The following is a 24,626-nucleotide window of genomic DNA, read 5'->3' on the forward strand; positions in this document are numbered from 1 at the left end:
GGTTTGGTGCCCCTAATTACCACATTGTTCAGGGGTCAACTGTGTACTTATTTATTTAAAAAAAAAATGGCTGATTGATTATGCTGTTTTACTGTCTTAGGAAACATCCATGTTACATCTATATTTGATTTTGTCATTTCCAATTTTAATGAATCGTTTCTTTGCCATTTATTTAATAGAATATGATTTTGACAAGTTTTTTAAACTGCCATGTAAACTAGAGGTGATACCATTGTCTGTGAAACAACTAGTGCTTTTTCTTGTACACTATATTAGTTTCCTTTCTCTCTTCTTTCCTAATCCACATTCTAGTTGTTTCTTCATAAAGGAGGAACTTACGTTTTGTTGAATCATCTTTGCTATCCAAAAGCTTGTTTCTAGTATTAGTAAGTTCCTTCTCTTCCATACTGGAGCATGCCAGCTACCTCCCACCCCCTGTACCCTGTTGTCCCCAGGACCACTGTCATGTTCTCTTGCCTAGTTGGAGCCTGTTAATCTTGATCTTCAGTGTTTAAATATTAGTTCCTTTGCCCAGAATATTTCTCTTTGTATGTATTCCGCAGCCCCATAATTCTACTTGATTTACTGACCAGAAGACATAATAGCTGAATAAACAGCATGAAAAATGATGCAGAATTAGTCTCTCAAATGCAGCTGAAAGAAAGTAATAAAACAGTTTTACCAGCAAAAGACAGAAGCTTAGCAAAGCAAGAAATGACTAGGGTATCTCCTGGGAAAACATAAATTTTTGCCACTTTCCTCCTTTTGTCCACTCATGTGTTCTTTATAAAATTCTAACCAGTTTTCTTAAATGTTCTCTTATGTTTTCTTTCTGTATATCTTTGGTGAGGGAAAAATAATGGTGGCCTTCATAACTATGCCAGTTGAGGCTAGTCCAACATTCCTTCTCAGACTTTTCTCTCCAAAGTCCAAGTAGACCCAGGCTCCATAAAGACAGGATTAAGGGAGGAGCTGGACAGTGGCAGATGACCAGTCTACCAGCATTATACCTTAAACTTGTGCCTTATTGCCCTTTAAATGTGTGGCTCAACAGTCAGTCATCTTTTTTTTTTTTTTAAAGATTTTATTTATTTATTTGACAGAGAGAGATTACAAGTAGGCAGAGAGGCAGGCAGAGAGAGAGAGGAGGAAGCAGGCTCCCTGATGAGCAGAGAGCCCGATGCGGGACTCGATCTCAGGACCCTGAGATCATGACCTGAGCCGAAGGCAGCGGCTTAACCCACTGAGCCACCCAGGCACCCTCAACAGTCAGTCATCTTAAACTTACTTCTTTCCTTCAGTTTCTTGGTTAGTAATAACCAAAATCTGTTCTGACTGATTCCATACCTTTCTCATTTTTCCATTCCTTCATGCCCATCCCTTCATGTAATATTTCCTTAACAGATTTCCAGTTTATAATCTTATCTTCTTTATATCTACCATGGCTAGAATATTCCTCAAATACTGTTTCTCATTGTGCCATTCTTTTATTCATTGTATCGTAGTGGGCCCCTATTCATCAAATGAAAATTTCTGTTTGATCTTTAAACTTTAAAGTCTTTTCTGTTGCTGCATTGAAGTATTTTTGTAAGTACTTTTTATGAATTTATTTTTACCTTTATTTTAGCCTCATATAGAAGAGGTGTTCTTCATCGCAATTAAGCTAATACATGGTATATTATCAAAATAGGATGGACCGATTGAGAAGTCCCGATTGATAAGTGAGGAAGTACCTTAGGACTGAGTTGATTTTTTTCTCATAATAGTTTAATTAATTCAGGTGAATCATATCAATTTTTAAGTTAAATTTGATAGACATAATAGGTATCCTAAAGAGCATGACATCTGATTACATTTGTATTTTTATGTGGAGAAAAGTATTATAGAAAGATTGTACGTAGATTTGTGTTGTTTATTCTGGGTACTTATGCTATAAGCTCTACTTAAAGTAATGACCTCAAAAGAAATTTAAAACATCTTAACCTTTAGCCTTTGATTTGCTTTAAAAAGCAGTTGACTTTGTGTGGAATATTCAAAATAATGCAAAGAACATGGCTGTTTTTCCTTAAAATTCAAAGACCTATTTAGTATATATTTTTTTGAAAAATAGTAAATAAATACGGTTTTACAAATTTTCATTTCAGTTGCTTTTGCCAAGAGTAAGTTATTTGACGTTGGTAACTGACAAAGTGAAAAAGCACTTTCAGAAGGTTATGAGACAAGAAGACATTAGTGAGATATGGTTTGAATATGAAGGCACACCACTGAAATGGTGAGTGAATTTTTCTGCATTATTAAGCATTGAGTATATGCTAGCTTTATGAAGGTATAGTGCCCTGAAGCAATTTTTAAAAAGTTATATAAAGAAATAAATCAGTAGTCTAGCTCATATAATACAGTGAATTTTAAACTATTGTTCAAATATTTTATTGAAAATATTTCTTCCTTCTTTTGGATGCATGGGAGACCGGACAGATTTGTATATATTTTCAACAACAGATTTTTCAGTGACATAATAATAGTGTATTTGATTATGGTTTTTTTCCCCAGACATATTTAAGACTCCCTAATGAATAAGTTAGTCTGTGACACTATGCAGTTTTGCTTCTATCTCCAGAATTTTTATGACAGATCTTTATATACCCATGATTACCTAAAGTGGCATCTTTCAAACTGATTGCCACATTCAGTGCCATATGCACATTTTATCTAGCCTTGGCTTAGTATTTAAAATACATTGATTTCTTTTTTATGTGAAAAATAATTTTGATATTCTATCATTCGTAAGAAACATATTGAAAGTAAATCCTAAATCTGGGTTTATCCATGTATGGATGATGTATTTTTGTACTTCCTCTGTTACTGGGAGTTTTATAAATTGCGCTTCCAAAAATATTTAATGAAACTGGAGAAATTACAGAGAAGAATATAAAAAATGGTTCAAGGTATGCTGGGATGTAGGTATTGAAATGCTGCTATATGAATGTAGTTGAATGAAAAAGTCAAGAACTTAAATATGAACACTATAAGTAGGTTTAAAGTGGGCTTGCATTCTAAATCTGGAGTATTAATATGAAGAGTTTTAAAAGAGACTCACAGAAAAGGAAGCTGGGAGATGTTTAACAAGTGCAGCTGACTTGAATGTAAGCATTACTTAGAAGTGAGGGGTGAACTCTTGGAACTCACCTCACGTGGCATTCCCACAAGTGAGTAGATTTTTCATAATGGTTTAGAAACATACAAAGTGATATTTTTTATTGATTTTGGAAGCAAGGAGATTTTGTATTGAGTTATAGGTCACATATCTAACCTTTTGAGGCATTTCTGGGAAAGGATGGCGAAGTTCTTTATAGCATTCATTTTTTAAATAACACTGTTGACAAGTTTCATGATCATTTATCAGATTCATTATGACGCTTGAATAGTTCTAGACCTCAGGCAGCATAGATAAGTCAATGTTTTCTGTTTCTTTTTATTTCTCAGAAGAATTGGAGGTTTTGGAATGGGAAGGTGGCTTAAAAGAAGTATAAGAGGAGCGAGGATCAGGAGAGTAGAGGGAAAGGAAGGAGGGGGAAAGATTGTGGGTGAGTAGCAGTAGGATCTATCTATTCTCGACAGTTCGATCTGTATTATATAGTTGAATATTGAAATTGTATTGCTCTATGTGTATCAGTTATATACACTTTATTGTTAAGAATTCATGTGACTGACAGTAGGCTTTTCAGTTTTATTAGTGTAAAGTAGGGCCCTTAACAAGGGCTCTATTGACATTTTGACCTAGGTAATTCTTTGCTGTGGGAAGGCTACCCTGTACATTGTAGGACTTTTAGTAGCAGCCTTGGTCTCTGCCTACTAGAGTTAGTAGCATTCCCTCTAGTCATGGTTATAAAAAGTGCTGCCAGGTGTCCTGAGATGACGGGGTACAAAACCACCCCCAATTGAGAAACTCTGGAAAAGATGGGAAACCTCAGACTCTCTTCAGTAAATAATTGCTCGGTCGCCATCCTTCAGCTGCTGTTTAAATCCATCCTGTATGGTGGGTTTTTTTTTTTTTGTATTTGATAAGATTTGTATTCTGTAAGTTTGTATTCTATATCAGAAATAACGTTTGGACCCATTTCTGTTACCGCAGGCTTAAATATGTCATGCTCTTTGTTAGTATTTATGTCTTCTGAGAATCTTTTATTAAGGAGTAAAAAAATTAAAATTATTTTTCCTTTTAGAGAGTTTATGTGAAAGTAATTGTATTCACATATCTTTGCTGTAGGTTTTGGGGTGTTAAGTTTTTATGCATAATGTCACTTTCGTGGTTATGTCTTGCTGTAAGCTCATTGTATTTCATGGCTTTTGATAAAACTTTCCTTTAGTACAGTAGTCCCTCTTTATCTTTGGTTTTGCTTTTTGTAGTTTCATTTACCCTCAGTAGCCACGGTCTGGAAGCAGATGATCCTTCTCTGACATACTGTCAGAAGGTTGGCAGTAGTAGCCTAACACTGGGTCATCTTGCTTATGTTATTCACCTCACTTCATCTCATCACGTAGGCATTTTACCATCTCACATTATCACAAGAAGGGTGAGTACAGTACAGTAAGATATTCTGAGAGAGAGCATCCACACTCATAACTGTTATTATAACTTTTTGTTATAATTGTTCTATTCGAAGTTATTGTCGTTAATCTCTTACTGTGCCTAATTTATAAATGAAACTTTATCATGAGTCTGTATGTATAGGAGAAAACGTAGCATATGTAGAGTTGGGTGCTGTCTGTGGTTTCAGGTATCCTTGGGGTGGTCTTGGAACATATTCCGCTTGCATAAGGGGCAACTAACGACCATATTGTTAGCTACTCCATGTTTTTGAGGAAGGAATAGCTTCTAGAGGCATGAATAGAATCCAGGACCTCTGGGCTAAGTCTTCATCTTTCCTCCTTTTGCTCCCAACTAGAGTAGTTTCCTCCTAGTTAAAGGAGTCATCTTCCTGTGTTCAAGAAGTCATAGGCTGTCAATATCTACCTGGCATTTAAGCAGTAGGCTTCAGATGATAGGATAATCATTATAGAGAAGCAGCTACCACTGAAGTTTTATAGGGCTTGAGACTTTTGAGACCATGCAAGTGTCTTAAGAGTAGAGGAGCATTTATTTGAGTAGGGTAATAACATCTTTCTTATACATGATTCTTTGGAGTTTTAAATACATTCCAGTGAGAAAGGAAATCAAACACCAGTTTAGATAATTCATAAAAGAAAGTAGAAAGAGCATAAACTGGTAATTACTTCTTACTCTTTAACTCCTGCTATTTGTTATTTATTATTACAGTTGTTTAAATATCTGCATGAGATACTTGGGCATGGACTTTTGTACCTTAAGCAGTACTACATAAGAGGTGCTAAGTAAATGTTTGTTCAGTGGGTGAATGAAAATGAGGTGGAAATAAACAAAATAACTTGTTCAAATGAGTGAGTAGGACCAGATTTTGAAAGTCTCAGTTTAGTCTTCCCACCATACTTGCTGATACTCTATTTGTTAGTTGTCATTTTCTTTGGTTCTATATGGTCTCTCTAAATTGCTTACATTATTTATCCATATTAGAATAGAAAATTTAAGAACGGTGGCAAACACATAATGAGTACTTAGTATATTGTTGATTTGTAGAGAATCTGAGGGGGCTTTATTTGATTACCACTTTATTCCCTATAGTGCTTTGTTTCCTTAAGTTTTAAAAATTACATTGTAAATGGAAAGTGCTGATCTAACTCAAATGCAAAGATTTCTTTCTTTCTTTCTTTCTTTCTTTTTTAATTATTGGTAGGAGTGATTTGAGTTGATTAGTCAGCAGAGGGTGCTCTAACATTGCATTTTAAAAGGAGAAGGTTCCTTTTTACTGTAAATCAAGTGGTCAAAGTTTGTATTTTTTACTTTTATATTAGAATTATTTTAAGAGAACAGTTTCTGGTTCTTCTAAAGAACACTTTGTATGTATGCCTTAATACTGGTTAGCTCTTAGGCCTTCAGTATAAATTTTAGAAAAAGCTTTTCTTTTTGTCAATTATAAAAGCAAGTATCTCTAATAGAATATTATTGTTTTGTGTAAACTGACTTATTTTCAGGAATGGTTGGAAAGTAAGAAGTTGAAACTACTTTTTGAATAAAAAAACAAAACAAAACAGCAAGCATTGATGATCTTAAACATAGGCATAGCAGAATGACCCAGAATTTAATACTGTATCTATCTGGTTTCAAAAGTAAATTTTAACAAAATTACCTCTTAATTATAAATACTGTGCAGGTTCTTCTCTCATTGATTGTCTTTTCCTAAGATTGAATTTCTAAAATTTTATAAATTCTGTAAACTTGAATTTTGAAATGTGATTTACTTAGCATTTGAGATAGGTAGTATCCCTTGGCTGTTTTTGTACTTTTTCATGCATAAGAATAGGTTTAGAAAGCTGTAAACACAGTACTAACTATACTAACTTACAGATGTTCATGTTTGTTCCATAGGTAAAGCAAGGCAAAATTGATTGTAAACATTAGATTACCTTGGTGTGCATTTGAGTTGTACCCTTTTTCTTTTTTTATTTTTTTAACAGTGGGGCTTGGACTTGCGACCCTGAGATCAAAACCTGAACTGAGATCAAGAGTTGGATGCTTAAGGTCGTCTAGGTGGCTCATTTGGTAAAACGGCTTCCTTCCCTGAGTCCTGGGATCAGGCCCCTCATGGGGCTCTCTGCTCAGCGGAGAGCCTGCTTCTTCTCCCTCTCCCTCTGCCTGCCTTTCTGCCTACTTGTGATCTCTGTCTCCCTCTGTCAAATAAATAAATAAACTCTTTAAAAAAAAAAAGTTGGATGCTTAACCAATTGAGCCACCCAGGTGCCCCAGTTTGTGCCCTATTTTATTCAATGAAATATAATCCTGTTTCCAGTAAGTCACTAGGAGACTTACAGATAGGATGCCTTTATTTCAGTGAAATGGAGTAGGACGATCATTCTGTTCTCTCTAGTATTTGGGGAAGCTTTCTTCCAATGCTGATGTTAGAATACCGCTTTGCTATCTGACTGCAGATGTTTAGACTACTGAGAGCACCCTTGGCTGATTTAGGAACATAGCTGTTATTAACGATACATGTGACCAGTACGTGTGTGTGTATTTTAGCAGTAATAAAAGGGTAGAGAAAAAACACCTTATGCAAAGAAAAATGAAAATATTACTCATTTTGAGAATTGATTTTAGAAAAGACTAGAGCAATTAAGAAAGAGAAAGAAAACGAATAAAGTGTGAAAATAGATCTGACACTAACTGTTCTGGTATGGTGAATTTTTACAGGGCAGTAGAGTGAACCCTTACTAGTTGGGCCCTCTTCTGGAATATATTCCAGGTTCATATCCTTACCACTTCCTTTTCTATTAAATTTAGGTTAGATTGGCAGGAGTAGCGGCATAGAGATAAATGGTTACATTATGATTTACTTACAGTTATGGCTTATGTGGTTTCTATGTTGTGGGTTAGGAGCCTCCTGACAAAACTATGTAGAATATCTGTTTAGAGGAATTGTACAAATTAGTACTTTTGAAACCCTTGATGTAAATTAGATTATAGTGTAAGAGAAATTCAGTACCTTTAATTCTTGCCAGTTCTGTTTTCTGTTACAGATTTACTTGCATATTAATAGACTCATCAGAAATAAGCAGTCTTGGAACCAGTTAATTCAGATAGTATATTTTTTTGGAGTTAGTATCCTTGCATCAAAATCATTCTGACATAAACATCTGCATTCAGCCACGTATAACCTGAACATGTAGACTTTGATAATAGAAGGAAGTAAATAGCTCTTTCTACTGCAGTTTTATTTTTAAAGATTATTACAGGATAATTACTAGTTATTTAGAATGCTTTTATGTTGTTACTTTACATACATTTATAGTTAAATGTAAGTATTAGAAACCATAATATTTAAATTTCATCCTAATCTTCAGTATATTGGGAAAAAGAGTCATCATTTACCATGAGACCAGTGAAGTTTGAAAATATATATATATATATGTAAGTTATTTTATAAATAACTTAGAGAAAAATACAGGAATAGTGTATGACAACTTTATTAGAAATTTTAAAAAGCATTTAGATAGAGCAAATTCACATTTACGCTTCATAGTTCCCTGGTTTTGAACGTATAGATACCAGAAATGGGCAATGTCTTCTGAATGCAACTAACTACTCATTAGTTGTCATAAATTCAAATAGATCTCTAAGAGGTTTTAGTTTATTGTGACTTCTGGCTTTTCTTGCTTAACAGCAGTGCTTAAAGAAATTTTTAAACTGTTGACAAATTATGATTTTGTTGTAAAATACTTGTTTACATTAGTAAATGCCAATAAGAATGATCAGTTCAATACTCGTTCATTTCTACATCATATAATTCCTTCTAGTCATCTTTGGTACAAATCTGCCTTTAGCTCTTGCTCACTGTCAGATAAATTGCAGTGCACAAATGGCATAAAAGATGAAAAAATACTGTCACATCTTTTTAACAAAATGACTCAGGTTCTTGTCATAAAATATCATATGATGAAATTCTTGCTGTTGAATGACTAAATGGATTAAGAATACCATGTCTTTAGAAATATATTGTTCATTCATTAGTTTTTGAATTTGTAAAATTCACCTAGAATATTATCTAATGACTCATAGTCTGAGATTTCACTTAAGCAATCAATTTTACTACTGTCATTAAAATCCAAAGTACTATTGTCTGTGTAAAAACCTTCTGATTTATGTAATAATTGTGTAACATCTTCCCTTGTCGATTTTCCTCTCCTTCCCATTATGCATTGAAAATTAGACATTTTGAGTTTTTAGCTATATTGATGATAGATAAAAGCAGACTCCAAAAGTGGGGTCTGCATTCTTACTTTATACTTCCTTGAAATCTGATGTAATATTCTAGGTGAAACAATGAGAACATGGAAGAGTGCATTGTTATATCATCCTTCTATGGCATGAAGAATAATGGCATGCCACTATTCTTCCAAATTGTTACTAGTTTAGTGTTTTTTCTTTTTTTTTTTTAGCATAGTTGGGAATAATTGATAAATAATGATGAAATCATTCCTAGAATGATGAAATAGAATTCCTGGAATAGAATGAGGACTAGCAAAAGTCTGTTTTGTAAAATTACAAAGCATTACATAGAGCTTGTACAATTTTAAGAAGTTCAGAGAGAAGTATCAGAATTGGATAGAATCTATAACTTTTTTCTCTAATCGAGTATTTTTGTTTTTCAAATTACTATTTTTGTTTTAGATTTTGACAGACTAGGGTTTTTTTTTTCTGGGTTCTGAAGGAAACATTATATTATTTAGGTAGTCCAAAATTTCCTGCAGTATTCATATTTGGTTGTGAAAGATTCATAGTAGATGTGAACTTTCAAGGTTAGAGGTTTAAGGGTTATTATTAAAAGATACAACATGTATATGACTAAAACTACCCTGTTTCATTTTACTAGTAGGGCATTCATTCTATATTCTTTCTAAATAACATGATCTGTAGTGATTGATGTTTTCACCAATTGTATTATGTAGATGTAAGCAAACAGGACTAGTATTAATATTTGAATCTTGGTTAGGCAGTGTATTGGGTCATTCATTTTGAGGGGAATTAGGTGTATTTCCAAATTTTGCAGCTTCTGAATCTCGGAATCACTCACTAACATAAGAAGAACAGGACTGTACAAGACACCACGCAGTCCTCTTTTTGCCTCTTTTGCCTCGTTGGAAGTATTGTTTAATTCTGTTTCACTATTGTAGCCACTTTAGTTTCTTTAAAAGGATGATTTAAAAAATAAGATTTCTTTGTTGAAATCTGCAAGGTTTGCTTCACTGTAAGTAATATTTATATTTGGAAAGGTTCTCTTATTTAGGAAGTCCTGAATTTATTTTTGTAAAAAACTTCAGTCTGAGGTTGCAGAAAAATACTCAGTGACTTTGGAAAATGTCGATATGTTGTTATACAGAAAAAGCAGGTAATAGTTTTTTATAAAGGATAAGCCTAATCTGTATTTACATATGTATGCATAAATGAAAGACTCACTTTCTATGGCATTAATATTAACCACAAAATAGATGATTGCATGCTTTTTAAGGTGATTTTCTTAGTTCTTAGAATTTTCTAATACTTAAAGAATTAAAAAATATGTTTATATAAGCTTGAAAAACCTGTTTGTCCAATGTGAATACTGGGATGGTAGTCAGATACTGCAGTAGTGTGATACAGCAGTGGTCATGGCTGATAAAAGATTCTTAAGCACTATCCCATTATGTATATTGGGGCTTCAGTGAATGAAATGCTTAGAAGAAAACTGATACCTGGAAACTATACCATATTAGCTTGGGCAAGTAACAGTAATATATTATCATTCTATGATTTGTGGTTAAAGCCCCCTGATATTTGATGTTACAGTATATGCTGAAATTTATTTTGGAGTTGTAGTTATAACTTTAAAGTATTCTTTCTTAAAACATACTCTTTCATTTTTAGGCATTATCCAATTGGTTTGCTGTTTGATCTACTTGCATCAAGTTCAGCTCTTCCTTGGAACATCATAGTACATTTTAAGGTATAGTTTAAATAGCATTTCCCATTTCTTCCTCTTACAGTATTTCGTAGGTAGGTTTAGAATAGAATTTTTTTTAAGTGAAGTTGTTTATTGCTTCTTCCATGACACTTTAATGGTGAAGCTGCCGCTAGTTTTTAACCCATATATCTTTTGATTTATTACTAACTCTTGGCAGAGTCATTTAAACATTAAATGCATGAATGCCTATTTTTGGAGCTGAATATGCTGTTTAAAATTTGTAATATTTTGGAATGTTTATATTCATCAAGAAAAAATCTCCAATAAGAAGAACAAAATCCAGAGTTTAGATGTGGGATGGGAGTGGGAGTGGGGAAGGGGTACAACTTAATGTGTTGAGTATCTCTGAGGCTGTTTTGATTGAATTGTGAGAAGCGTTATGAGACAGAACTCCAAAGACTTGACCTGAGTGTGTTTTGAGAAATTTTAATTCCTGTAGTTTCTATGATCAGTTTATTTATTTTAACTTAATTTTGTCCTAATAGTTTATAAAGTGGTCTGTCTTTCCCCTTAACCATCTTGATTCTTCAGCCCCTGCTCCCCAAGCAATAAACAAATACCACTGAAGGATTGAAATACCTCTTTTAGTTGATAACTAGGCAGTGATACTTAAAGGGCGATGAATTGTGGCAGGGAAGCATGTTAGGAGTTTGAAAAGTCATTTTAGATATCTAATTTGCTTTCCTGTAAGGGGCTCTCATTCAGAGTCACAGCCCAAAGGCTGCTCACCTGTTCTTCCTAAGATGCTTTCCTTCCCACTTTATTTAGTTGAGTGTGTGGGTCTTTGGCATTTATTTCCCTCTCATTTGCACTAATGTGCTTTCCAGAGTACCATGTTACCACAGATTTTGGTTACCACAGAACCAGAGTAGGATATGGTTTTAAAATGCATGACTTTCAGTTACCATGGTATCATGCAAAGTGAAGACTTCCTGTATTTATAATAATTTAAGTTTAGAACGGTATAAAGTAAAGCTACTCCAAGCATAATGAGTGTAGAGGTTCTGTATTGCCTAATATGTTAGTCTTTCCCATTATGTTGAAAAACAGTTCCCATAATTATTCATGTGAGAGGGATGCACTCTAGGACTTTGGAATCTAGGTTAAAATATATCATAGCTTCCCATTTATTTATTCATTCAACACCTACCAGAAGCCTACTATGTGCCAGCCAGGCACTATTCTAGATGCTTGCGATATATGAGTGAATGACACAAAGACACTCAAACACTGGGACACTTTATGGTGCCCACCTGGCACCACATACCAAGCCTTCTGTAATCACTGATTGAGTGCATCAATGATAGGAAAGGCTTCGAATTGTTTCGATTGTTCTAGTGTAGTGCTGCAGTGCGGTGCTTCTCAAAGTACTCTGTGGACCCATAGGGGTACCCAAGGCTCTTGGAATGGATTCATGAGGTCCAGTCTGTTTCCATAATAATATTAAGGTTCTATTTGCCCTTGCCTCTGTGTTTACATTTGTACTGATCTGCAAAAGAGATGGTGGGTCAAACTGTGGGCACCACAGCAGAGAGCAGGGCAGTACACCACTCTGTACAAGTGGTTATTGCGTTCTTCACTCCCACACACTTGCAGTAGAAAGAATATCAGCCTCACTTAAGACTATTCTGGATGAAGCAGTACAAATTATCAATTATTCTTCATTTTAACTCTTAAGTACATGTCTTTTTAATCTCCTGTGTGTCAAAATGAGAATGCACATAAAGCACTTCTGCTCTTTGCCAAATACGATGACTGTCTTAAGGAAAAGCACTGAAGCCCTTGTTTGAGGGCAAGCTGAACACGCCACTTTTTTCATAAAACACCGTTTTTTATTCAAAAGAGTGACTGATAAAGTGTATTTGGGTATTTGTAAGATAGTTTCTTAAAATAAACGAATTGACTCTCTCAGAGTAAGGACAACAGTATTTATTGCCAGTGTAATAGCAATAAAGAGTAGCTTTACTTTATACCGTTCTAAACTTAAATGTGAACTTCTAAATGAAAATTGGAACTTTGGAAAACATATCTGCTACCATGACCTTAACAGCTTTATTATTTTTAAAACAGTTTTCTGTTGAGATTTTTGGTCATTTTAACAGATCTTATTTTTAAGAAATTTTATGTATTGAAATGTGTCAGTGTTTTGAGATCTACATTAATTCAGCAAACAAGTATTTTCCAAATGGTCAATGCATGATGTTACAAAATAATGTATGTGAAAAAGAACCATTCATAATGCAAGGTCAGAATTAGGAATTTTAATGTAACAGAAATCAAAATGTTTATTGATAAGCTTTCAGATTCCACATTAATGTTCTAATAAACTATACTTATTGAATCTGGTGTAGTATCAAAAAGGAATATCCACAAATCTGAAGTCTATTAAAATGCTACTCCTTTTTCCAGGTACATATTTTTATAAGCCTATATATTTATATAAGTTAGTCAAAACAACATTAAAAGCACCGAACGTAGAAGCAAATAGTTCCTCTGTTTTCTAAAAAGCCAAACATTAAAGATATTTGCAAAACTGTAGAAGAATACCAGTATTCTCCCTCAGTTTTTGTTGTTGTTCTAGAAAATACTTATTTTACACAGAAAATATGATTTTTGTGTTACATGTAATGGGTATGTTCTTGGTGTTTTTAAATGAATCACTCTTTGAGGTCTTTGGTAGGTCACCATTTTCTTACCAGATGGGAAGTTCATTAGAGAAATTAAATAGAAAGCAGAATTGTAGAGCTAATAAGGATATTATAGAGGGTGCTATAAATTTGCTCAAGCTACCAGTGTATTTCTGTTAGCTCTTCTTACACTTTCTGCACCTGGCCCATATTGGTGGAGAATTTCTTCCTGTATACTAAGTTCCCTTTTTTTTAGGGTTATAAGACTTAGCTTTCTTCAAAAGTTGGCCCTAAGTGTTTAAGTTTACTGATTAATGTAGGCCCATTTCTGTTATACTGCTTTATGGCTTTTGATTCATTATAATGAAATCAAGTAAGACATTTGTAGGTAGAAAAGCAGATGCTTTTAGTATGAGGAAGCGGTGTTTTGTTTTGTCCTTCGTTTCTGGTTAATAGCTTATCAGTTGATTGAATTTATCGAGTAACAACTTTATGTCAGTTGATGTGTCAATGTGTATTTTATCTTTTTGATATTGAGTATGTTAAATGATATCTGTATTTTAACCAGACAGCTTGGAATTTATTGGTTTTACAGTTGCTTTCAAAGATATAAATTGATTTTGATTAGGTTTTATGCAATGATAAACTCTCCCAAGAGACCCCCCCACCCCCACCCCCGGCTGCCTCTACCTCACACATTTGATCATTTTGTGGTTCAGACTGAATTCTTGGGGGAGAATACCTGTTAAATAGCTTTCAGATATTTTCTCTAATTTTTAATGGACTTTGCTGCTTGTCATTTGAATAGGTATATAATGTATATAGTAAATGAATTTTAATGTCTAGAGTAGTGTTCTTCAAACTTTAATGTGCATACAGATTACCTTTGTGTCTTGTTAAGGTACTGATTTTGATTCTGATTCTGTAGGTTTGGGCTGAGGGCAAAGGTTCTGTGTTTTTATTTTTTTAATTATTTTTTTTTCCATTGGATTTTTAGACTTCATTGCACAAGTTCATCGTATATTCACCTTTGGCATAGATGTTGACACACGAGTGTGTTTTATATCAGCTACCATAAGGATTGCCATTCCTATGAGAGGGAAAGTATTTAATTGAGAAACAACTCTCCTTGGAGGAAATATTAAATGATCGCCAGCCATACTCTGAGCCTCATGTTTTATTTTCTTATTTATAGTAGGAGGCCTGGAAGGACTTAACTTCTAGCTACTTGATCCATGGGCTTTGTTCTCCATGATGCCTGTTACGTGCTAGCATAATTTCATTATATCTTATCAATAGAAGCATTATTTACCATTATAGGGGGATTTGTTCTCTGGCTCCCATTATTTTCAGGCTATACATTTAGCTCAGCCTGAGCAAAAATTCATTTCACAAACATAAATAAATGTGTTAACATAACTTTTTTACCATCACACTTTCTTGACTTTTCAAGAATGCCACCAGCTCACTCTGATTATCCACATGTGTATACAGCATGAAATACCATCTCATCTACTGTAGGTTCATTCATTTATTTCATTAATAGCAATAATGTTAATTCTTTTCATAATTTGAGAGGAATTTGCATCTAAGCCAAAATTGCAGTAGTGGAATTAACAACTGCTTGTCTCAAATGACTGCATGGATGCCTCCCCATATCATACCTTTGAAGAATCTTCTTACATAAATGTAAAATAGGAAGGAAAGGAATCAAACCTCCTCCAGCTGGTAACAAGCCAGTATCATAACTTCTGTTTCTTTCTCAATTAGTGAGGTATTAGTAAAAATCATATAACTTTGTCTAAGTGAAATTAGAAGTCCAAACACTTTATATCTTGGTGACATATCCATTCCAGCTACATTTCCAAGTTGCAGCATCACCTATTGTAGAAGAACTTTTACACTTCATGATCATACATTAATGATTGTTGTCCTGATTAGCTCCTTAGTGATTTAAATTATTTCATTAATGTTAACAGCTAATGTAACACACAAGTACAATAGATATACAAGTAGAAACAGCTTAAACTGTTCTGTTAGTCACTATCCTAATCTTGTCTTACCACCACTACAATTTCATTATATAATAGATGAAATTAATAATCCTTCCCTCACTGTAAAGACTGTGGGTCGTCGGTGATCCTGAAGCTATGATTATGTAAATATTTATTATGTTCATCATGATAAGTGTACTCTTTAATACCTATCCCCTATTTTCCCCATCCCCCCCACCCATCTCCACTCTGGTGACCATCTGTTCTCTGTAACTAACAGTCTGTTTCTTGGTTTGTCTCTTTTTTCCCCTTTGTTTGGTTTCTTAAATTCCGCGTATCTGTGAAATCATATGGTATTTGTCTTTCTCTGACTTATTTTCCATAGCATTATATTCTCTAGCTCTATCCATGTTGTTGCCAGTGGCAAGATTTCATTCTTTTCTATGGCTGAATAATATTCCTATATATATATATACACACACACATACACACACGCACACACATATATATACACACACATATATATAAACATACATATTTGTATATATATAAAATTTGTGTGTGTATATGTATATATATGTATATACATACGTCTATATAGATACATGTAAGATTTCTTTATCCATTCATCTATAGATGGACACATGGGCTGCATTCATAGTTTGGCTGTTGAGGTTCTATATTTTTAACAAGTTCACAGGTAATTCAGTGTTACTGATTCAGCAGACCACTTTTTGAATAACAAGTGTTTGGAGAACAGTGCAGATTTAGAAGTTAATATTGTGTAAAGAACCAAAAATTTGTAAGGATGATTCAGAAAATTAATGTTTTTAGAAATTTTTATATTATCTTTGGAATTCTGAGAGAGAAACATTATATAATTGTAATGTGTTTACTGCTTTAAAACGTAGATTTAGATACTTATTTTGCTTTCTTCCTCCATTTATCAAAACAAGTGAAAATAGTAACTTCTTCAGACTTTTCTAAGTAGCTTCAAGAATATTTATGATCCCTAAACTTCATTAGCTTACTGAGAAAATTATCTTATTTCTCGTTCTTCACTTTTTTATTTTAAAAATTTTAAATCTGTATTTGAAAAGTTGAGAGTTGTCTAGTGAACATCCACATACTTCTTACCTTGATTTGCCAGTTACCAACATTTTGCTACTTTGGCTTTCTCCTTCTCTATTTTTTTCCTCTAATATTTATATTATTCCTATGGGTATGCTGCTTGCAAAGCTGAATTAAAATTTAAAAGTTGCTGTGGAATTTTTAAAAAGAGAGATTCGTTATATGATTGAGCATCAGGTGAACATAGTGGGTTCTTTAAAATTCCAGATTCTGTTGCATATCCTAAATAAAGTTTAATGAGTAAACAAAATCAGCAATACCTTGGTGTTTTTTTTTCTTTCTTTCCTGGTAACATGCTAAATTGGTGTATTTTGGTTTTGGTAAGAGCATAGATTTTAATTTTAAATTTTGGATAGTGATTATTATTGGTAAGAGCTCACATTTGCTAGGTAAAAGAGGGTCAGCATTAAGGTAAGTGCTTCTGTGTAAAATGCTGCTGAATGATTGTGACTAGACAAAATTAGGTTTTTGGACCAAGATATTCTCTGTCTTTCTTACAGTGGTTGGAAGGCACTACCACTGGTTTTGACTGTTCTTTAAATATATTTGTATGACTGCCCACAGCCCTTTTCTGATGGTTTCGTTCTTTCTTGCTAGGCCAAGAGCCACTGTGTCTCCCTGAGGTAATTTACTATATTTCTGCTTTTCCACTGCGTGTTGATGACATAGGTCTGAGGTAGCTTTCCTTGTTCTTGAGTGTACTTCATGGTCATTCCCATGCTTCTGCTTCATGTACTTGCCAGCTCTGAATATTAGTAGTTGTTTTGTAGTATCTATCAGTAGTGTAGTACATTAGTTATCTGTTTCTGTGTAACAGATCACCACAAATGTAGCAGCTTAAAATAACACAAATTTAATACTTCACCATTTCTGTGGAACTTCTGCTTAGGGCCCCACTGTAATCATGGTGTTGGCTCAGCTACATTCTTGCCTGGAGACTGAGAATCTTCTTCTAAGCTCACTCATGTTGCTGGCAGAATTCATTGCCATGTGATTGTAGGACTGAGGGCCCTTTCTTTTGACTGTCAGCTAGAGGCTGCACTCAGCACCTAAAGGCTGCTTAAAGTTCCTTGCCATGTGGACTTTCCCAGTATGGCAGCTTACTTCTTTCAGCCAACAAAAGGTCTCTAGAGCTAGTCTTTTAGCAAGATTGGAGTTTTATGTAAGTGTCACTTAAAATCACAGGAGTTAGATCCAGTAACCTTCACTATATTCTTTTGGTTAAGTGCAAATTAAGGCCCTGCCTATAGCCCGTGGGAAGGGATTACAGAAAGGTGTGAAGGAGGTAGAGAGGATGTAGGATCAGGTATACTTAAAATTTTATGAAATATGGTTTGTTTAGTCACTATTTTATTCATCAAATATTTATTGAGGTTAACATCTACTTTTCAGCCATGACAGAGTAATTGGATTGGATTTTTCCTCCAGCCATAAACAGCTATAAAACTGGACAAAATAAATGAAGTAGAGCTCTTTTCAGGCACTGGACATTAGAGAGAAAGAGAACAAACAAGGTGAGCACCACATTTAGCCCATCACTGTTTCAGGGCAGTTTCCTGACTGTGTCGTGGGGAGTGGAACTCAAGCAGAGCAGGGAAGTCCTGCTGAGTTAAGGATGCAAAGATTGGAGTTCTGGGCTACTGAAGCAGCTGGAATTTGCTGAGCAGGGTTTCAGAAAAGTATAAGTGTGAGTTTCCCAAAAGTCCTTTTCTGACAGTTGTGGTGCATACTCATAGGCAATACTCCTCAAGGTCAGATAAGAGAATGCATGTTAGAGTGGGACAAGCCCCATTACACCTGGAGATGTTGAATTCTAGTCCACCCAGGGTGGAGAGAGACCTAGTTAACGTACTAAACATTTATCTGAGACCAGAAAGACCTGCTGTAGGAGTAACTATTATATCTCAGAGCAGGATTAACAAATTATGGTCTGTGTTATATCTGGCCTACTGATTGTTTTTGTTTGGCTTATGATCTAAGGATGGTTTTTTTATATTTTAGTGGCAGAAAAAGAATTTTATTTCACTTTTTTTTTTTTTTTTAAGATTTTGCTTATTTATTAGAGAGAGGGAGAGAGAGAATGTGAGAGAGAGAGAGTGAGCAGCAGTAGGGGGTGGGGAGGGCAGAGGCAGAGGGAGAAACTGGCTCCCTGCTTAGCAAGGAGCCCAATGTGGGGCTTGATCCCAGGACCCTGGGAACATGACCTGGGCTGAAGGCAGATGCTTAACTGACTGAGCCACCCAGGTGTCCCTAGAAAAGAGTTTTAAAAAAGAATAGTATTTTGTGAAACTTGAAAATTATGTGGAATATAAATTCTAGTGACTATAAATAAATTTGTTTAAAAATGCAGCCATCCAGAGGCACCTGGATGGCTCAGTCAGTTAAACGTTTGCCTTTAGCTCAGGTCATAATCCTGAGGGTCCTGGGTTTGAGACCTGTATCAGGCTCCCTGCTCAGCAGGGTGTTTGCTTCTCCCACTCCCTCTGCAGCTCCACCTCTGCTTATGCTCTCTCTCACTCTTGCTCACTCTCTCTCCAATAAATAAATAAAATCTTTAAAAAATATATAAAATGAAACCACCCATGCTAAGTCATTTACCTACTACTTTGGGGCCACAAGGACAAAGTCACACTTGCTATAGACACTACGTGGCCCACGAATCTAATGCATTTACTCTCTAGCCTTTTACAGAAAAAGTTGGCCAACTCCTATTTAAGAGTAAGGATTGCTCTGGATCTTCTCTAATAAAGCCTAAAATTAGCTCTTTTGGGGATCAGGGAGAGGCACTAGGCAGAACAAAACTCATCAAGAAAGACAGTGTAGTCGAGAATCCTCACACTGTACTTACAATATCCAGCATGCAACCAGTATTTACTGTACATGCAGATAATCAATAAAACTTGAAACATATCAAAAGGAGGAAATGCTATTAATAGAAACTGACCCTGAGATAACTCACATTTGGAATTAGGAAGAATGAATTAAACCAACTATTAAGTCAGTGACTTAAAATAATATTACGATATTGTAGAACTAAGAAGAAAAATATATGAAATGAAAAATTCCCTGGATAGGCTTAATGTGAATTAGAGATGGCACAAGAAAGATTCTGTGAACTTGAAGTCAGACCCATAGAAATTATGCAGTATTAAGAATTGAGAGAAGAAAACTGGTGCTGGTGGGGGAGAGAGACAATCCTGATGGCCTCTAGGATAATGTCAAGCAGTCTTACATACATGTATGTAAAGGCCTAGAAGGAGAGGAAAGAGGGAGTGATTCAGGAAAATGTTTTTGTGATTCAGGAAAATGTTTTTAAGAAATAATGATTAGACTCCCATTTTTTGGTTTCAAAGCTACAGTAACCCAAACTCCATGATATTGGCATAAGGACAAACATAAATCAATGGAGTTGAAGTGAAAGTCAAAATAAAAACACATACATATGTGGACAGTTAATTTTTTTGTATGGGTGCCGAGACAGTGCAGTGAAGGAAAGAGTGGTTTTTTGACAGATTGTGCTATGACAACTGGATACCCACATGTAAGAGAATGAAACTGACTGCTATTAAAAAATAAGTAGAAGTGGATCAGATATCTAAATGTAAGAACTAAAATTATAAAACTCTTAGAAAAAATAAATTTTGATTAGGCAGTAATTTCTTAGGTATAACACTTAAAGCACAAACAACCAAAGGAAAAGAAAAACAGGTAAATTGGACTTGATCAAAATGAAATACTTTCGTGCTTCAAAGGAAGTGAAAAGACAACCCATAAGAGAAAGTATTTGCAAAGTCATATGTCTAAGAAGGGTCCAGTGTCCAGAGTATATAAAGAACTCCTAGAATTCAATAATGAAAAGATAAATAACCCAATTAAAAATGGGCAAAGTATTTGAGTAGACATTTCTCCAAAGTAGATAAAAAATGGCCAGAAGCATATGCAGTGATGCTTAGAATACTTGTTAAAAAAAAGGCAAAGAAAGATACCATTGAGTTACCTCTTCAACTTGCTAAGATAGCTATAATCAAAAAGTTGGATGATAACAGGTGTTAAAGTGTGGATTAATTGGTACTCTTCTGTGTTACATAGTAATGTAAAATGATACGCTGCTTTGGAGAGTAGTCTGGCATTTCCTCAAATCAGTAAGCATAGACTTGCCATATGAGCCACCAATTCCAGTCATAGTTACATACCCCAGAGAACTGAAAATACATGTCCCCCTAAAAACTTGTACTGGTATGTTCATAGCAACATTAGTCATAATAGCCAAAAAGTGGAAGCAACCCCAGGGTTCATCAGCAGATGAGTGGGTAAACAAAATGTATATCCATATAATAGAATATAGTTGGCCCTTGAACAGCATGATTTGAACTGTGTGGGTCCACTCATGTCCAAATTTTTTTTGATAAATATAGTACTGTAATATTTTCTTTTCCTTAACATTTTCTATTTTGTAGCTTACTCTCTTATAAAATACAGTGTATAAGACATACACCATACAAAACATTTGATTGATTGTTTATGTTACTGGTAAGGCATCCAGTCAACAGATTATTAGTTAAATTTGGGGAGAGTCAAAAGTTATATGCAGATTTTCAAGTACATGGGGAGAGGTGTGGGTTGGTAGGAAAAAACAGCTTACTGATACCAGGAACAAAAAATGGGATATTACTACTGATCCTACAGCCATTAAAAGGATAGTAGGAAATATAATGAACAACTTTATGCCAGTGAATTTGACAAATGGACATACTCAACAAAAATATAATTTACTGAAATTGACACAATAAATAGAAATGAGTAGCCTCTAAATATATGAAGAAGTTGGATTTGTAATTAAAAATTACAAAGTGAAATTCACAAAGTTTCATTGATGAGTTCTGTCAAATATTTAAGGAACAAATAGTACTAATCTTCACAGACTTTTTTCAGAAAACAGAAGAGGAGGGACTATTTCCCAGTTTGTTTAATAGGCCAGAGTAACTGATACAAGAATGTGTAATGGATATTAAAGGGGAAAAAAATACAGCCCAATATCCCTCATGAGCATAAATACAAACACTCTTAAGAAAACACTAACAAACTGAATCTTCAATAAAGGATAGTACACCACAACCTGGTTGAGATTGTCCCAGGAATATAAGGGCGATTCAAATATCAATGAATCAGTGAAGTTCAGCGCATTTATAGAAAAAAATCATGCAATCACATAGATCCTTACCAAAAAAGCTTTTGACAAAATTCAGTACCCATTTATCTTCAAAACTCTTAGCAAACTTAGGAATAATAGGGAATCCCCTCGATTTGGCAAAGAGTAAATATGAAAACTCTAGAACTAAAATCATGCTAAACGGTGGCTTACTGAATGTTTCACTGTAAGATCAGGAAAAAGGGAAAGGATGTCTGTTCCTACCACTTCTATGGGTAGCTTTGCTTTACTGCAAAACAAGCATTCCTAAAAAACAAGGTGCTGTTAAAAATCACAGGACTTACGGGGAAAATGCATTAAGGGCACAAAACCAAAAACTATTAGTGACAAAAAAGATAGGAACCTAATAAAAGCTAATAAAAATAAAATAAAAAATAAAACCTAAAAAAATGTAAAAGTTTTACATAAGTTAAATGGTTAAATACATAAATACTACCACAAGTTTGGCACTTTATATAGAAAAAGACTAAGTTTGTAGAGATGAGGATCAGAGGGATGACAGCTTGCCAGTGAAGTGGTGGAAGAAAAGTTATCAAATCAGACAAAATTGTAGCTTTGAATGTGGATGAGTATAGTTTGTAACATAAATTGAGGTAACGGGTCTATTGCTGAGGTTACGTTTTGTATATTTTGTGGCTCAGTTTAGCTGGGTGCAATTTTTGTGTTCATTTAGTATTGTTTATGGACAGTATTTACAGAAGTAAATACAAAATTTGCTGAAATTGTTCCCTAATAGATGATTTGCTTTGGAACAAATCCAAAAAACTTGAATAGTTTAAATATATACATAAATGTGTGTGTGTGTGTATATATATACACACACACTATTTATAAATATACATGCATATAATATGTGTATCTTTATATAGGAACAATTAGCATGTGAAAAGATGTTCAGTACCTTTATTCATCAGGGAGGTGTATGTTTAAATCACAGTGAGTGCTCAGGGCACCTGGTGGCTCAGCTGGTTAAGCTTCCGACTTGGTTTTGGCTCTGTTCATGATCTCAGGGCCATAAGACAGAGCCCCATGTCAAGCTCTCTGCTCAGCAGGGAACGTGCTTCTCTGTCTCTCTCTACCTGCCGTGTCGCCTGCTCGTGCGTACTCTTTCTTGGTGTCAAATAAATAAATAAAATCTTAAAAAAAAACAACAAAGAAAAATGATAACATGTTCACAAAAGACTTGTGTACTTGGATACAATCTTTTTTTTTTTTTTTTAAGCATTTTATATATTTGTTAGAGAGCACAAGCCGGAGGAGCAACAGGCAGAGGGGGAAGCAAGCTCCCCATTGAGTAAGGAGCCCAGTGTGGGACTTGATCCTAGTACCTTGGGATCAGGACTTGAGCTGAAGGCAGACACCTGACTGACTGAGCCACCCATGCATCCTTCTGGATACAATTGTAATGTGTACTAACAGGTTTTTGGGTGAACAGAGTGGTTTATCAATCCAATGATGTAGTACTTAGCAGCAGAAGGCAACTATTTATACATAGAGTAACATAGATGAATTTCAAAAACATTATGCTAATAAGTAAAAAAATGCTATTAATCTTTTGCTGCAAATCAGATCAGCTAGTTGGGTCATAATGAGGGAACTGATTGCAAAGGGCACCAAAGAACGTCTTGGGTGTGATAGTAATATTTTATATCTTGTTTGGGCTGACACTTAGGTAGTATTGGTTTATTTAACTGTACATTTAAAATTTCTACATTTCACTCTGAATTGTATCTCAATGAAGTTGACTTAACTTACAAAGTTTATTGAGAAAGCACAAGTGAGAAAAGTCCTGGTCTCTACCTTCTGGAGCTTAAGAGTAGTACGATCTAAGAACATAAATATTATAGAATCAACTATATGAACTTTGTAAACTTAACCTACACTTGGGAAGTAAGAAATTTCTTGGAAGAAGTAATGTTGAAACTGAACCTGAAGATTGAGGAGGATATTTTTGGATAGTTGTATAAGTGGTCAAGTGATAGGCAAGGAGTAAGTGTTGTAGGCAAAGGAGATACTTTGTGCAGAGGCACAGAAATGAGAGAGTATGGCTAAAAGAATGTTTGAGCAGATGACAGATAATCAAGATCATTGGGGCCGAGAATGTGTGTGTGAGAGAAAGGAAAGAAAATGGAGCAGGAGATTATGATGAAGAGGTTAGCAGAAGATCTAAGTCATTTAGACCTTGAAGGCTTTGGACGAAGTTTGATTTTATCATGAAAGAGCAGAGTAGCTGAGTGAGAAGATCTGATTTGCATTTTAGGAAGATACCTGTGACTCCAAATGTGAAAGTGGAATTAAAGGGGTTAAGATTTGGGGCCTGGACCCAGCTGCGAAGTTTTTCAGAAATGTCAGATAGTTGTTAGTTTATACTAGGAAAGCAGCTCTGGGAATGCTGAAAGTGAATGGGTTCAGATCTGTTTAAGATATGGATTCAGTAGAACTTGCTTGAATATGGGAAATGAGGGAGGAGGAGTCGGGGGAACTTATTTCTTTACTTTGGAATTTGCTGAAGTCTCCTATGCCTTACACCATGTCTCATAGATAAATGAGTGTATGGGTCCTAGTCATGGGAAGGATCTTGGCTGGAGACAAGATATTGAGATGTACTAGTCTATAAATGATGAGGAAGTAGGTAAGTTTATGAAGGGCAGTATGTGGAATGAAAGAAAAGCAACGAGGTGCTAGACTAGAAACTTAAAAAATACCAACATTTGGGGCACCTGGGTGACTCAATCATTTAAGGAGCCAACTCTTGGTTTTGGCTTAGATTGTGATCTCAGGGTTGTGAGATGGAGCCTGAAACAGGAGATTTTCTACTGGAGATTTTCTCCCTCTCTCTCTGCTCCTCCTCCCATCAAATAAAATGAATAAGTAAAATCTTAAAAAAAGAAAGAAAGAAAGAAAGAATGGTGCCAGAATAGGCTTTTGGAAATGAGAATGAGAAACTAAGAAAAATAAGTGTGGTGCCACAGACTTTTGGATGACTGCTTCAAGGAGTATATTCAGAGGTGTTAGATGTCTGATGAGGACTTAA

General features: G+C 34.8%; 1 protein-coding gene across 5 annotated transcripts in view; it reads left to right on the forward strand.

Annotated features, from left to right (window-relative positions):
• Positions 1-24,626, forward strand: part of ATG5 (autophagy related 5) — a 128,203-nt gene that overhangs the window by 15,164 nt on the left and 88,413 nt on the right. For 3 of the 5 annotated variants that reach the window (XM_082732101.1, XM_082732097.1, XM_082732098.1), the window contains exons 3-4: positions 2,145-2,272; positions 10,535-10,613. In XM_082732101.1, the coding sequence (XP_082588227.1) occupies positions 2,145-2,272; positions 10,535-10,613 (207 nt within the window). The remainder of the gene's footprint in view (positions 1-2,144; positions 2,273-10,534; positions 10,614-24,626) is intronic. The other 2 variants (XM_082732099.1, XM_082732100.1) reach the window with 1 other exon arrangement.

The sequence above is a fragment of the Mustela nivalis genome, assembly GCF_964662115.1.
Source record: "Mustela nivalis genome assembly, chromosome: 5".
Lineage (NCBI taxonomy): Eukaryota > Metazoa > Chordata > Mammalia > Carnivora > Mustelidae > Mustela > Mustela nivalis.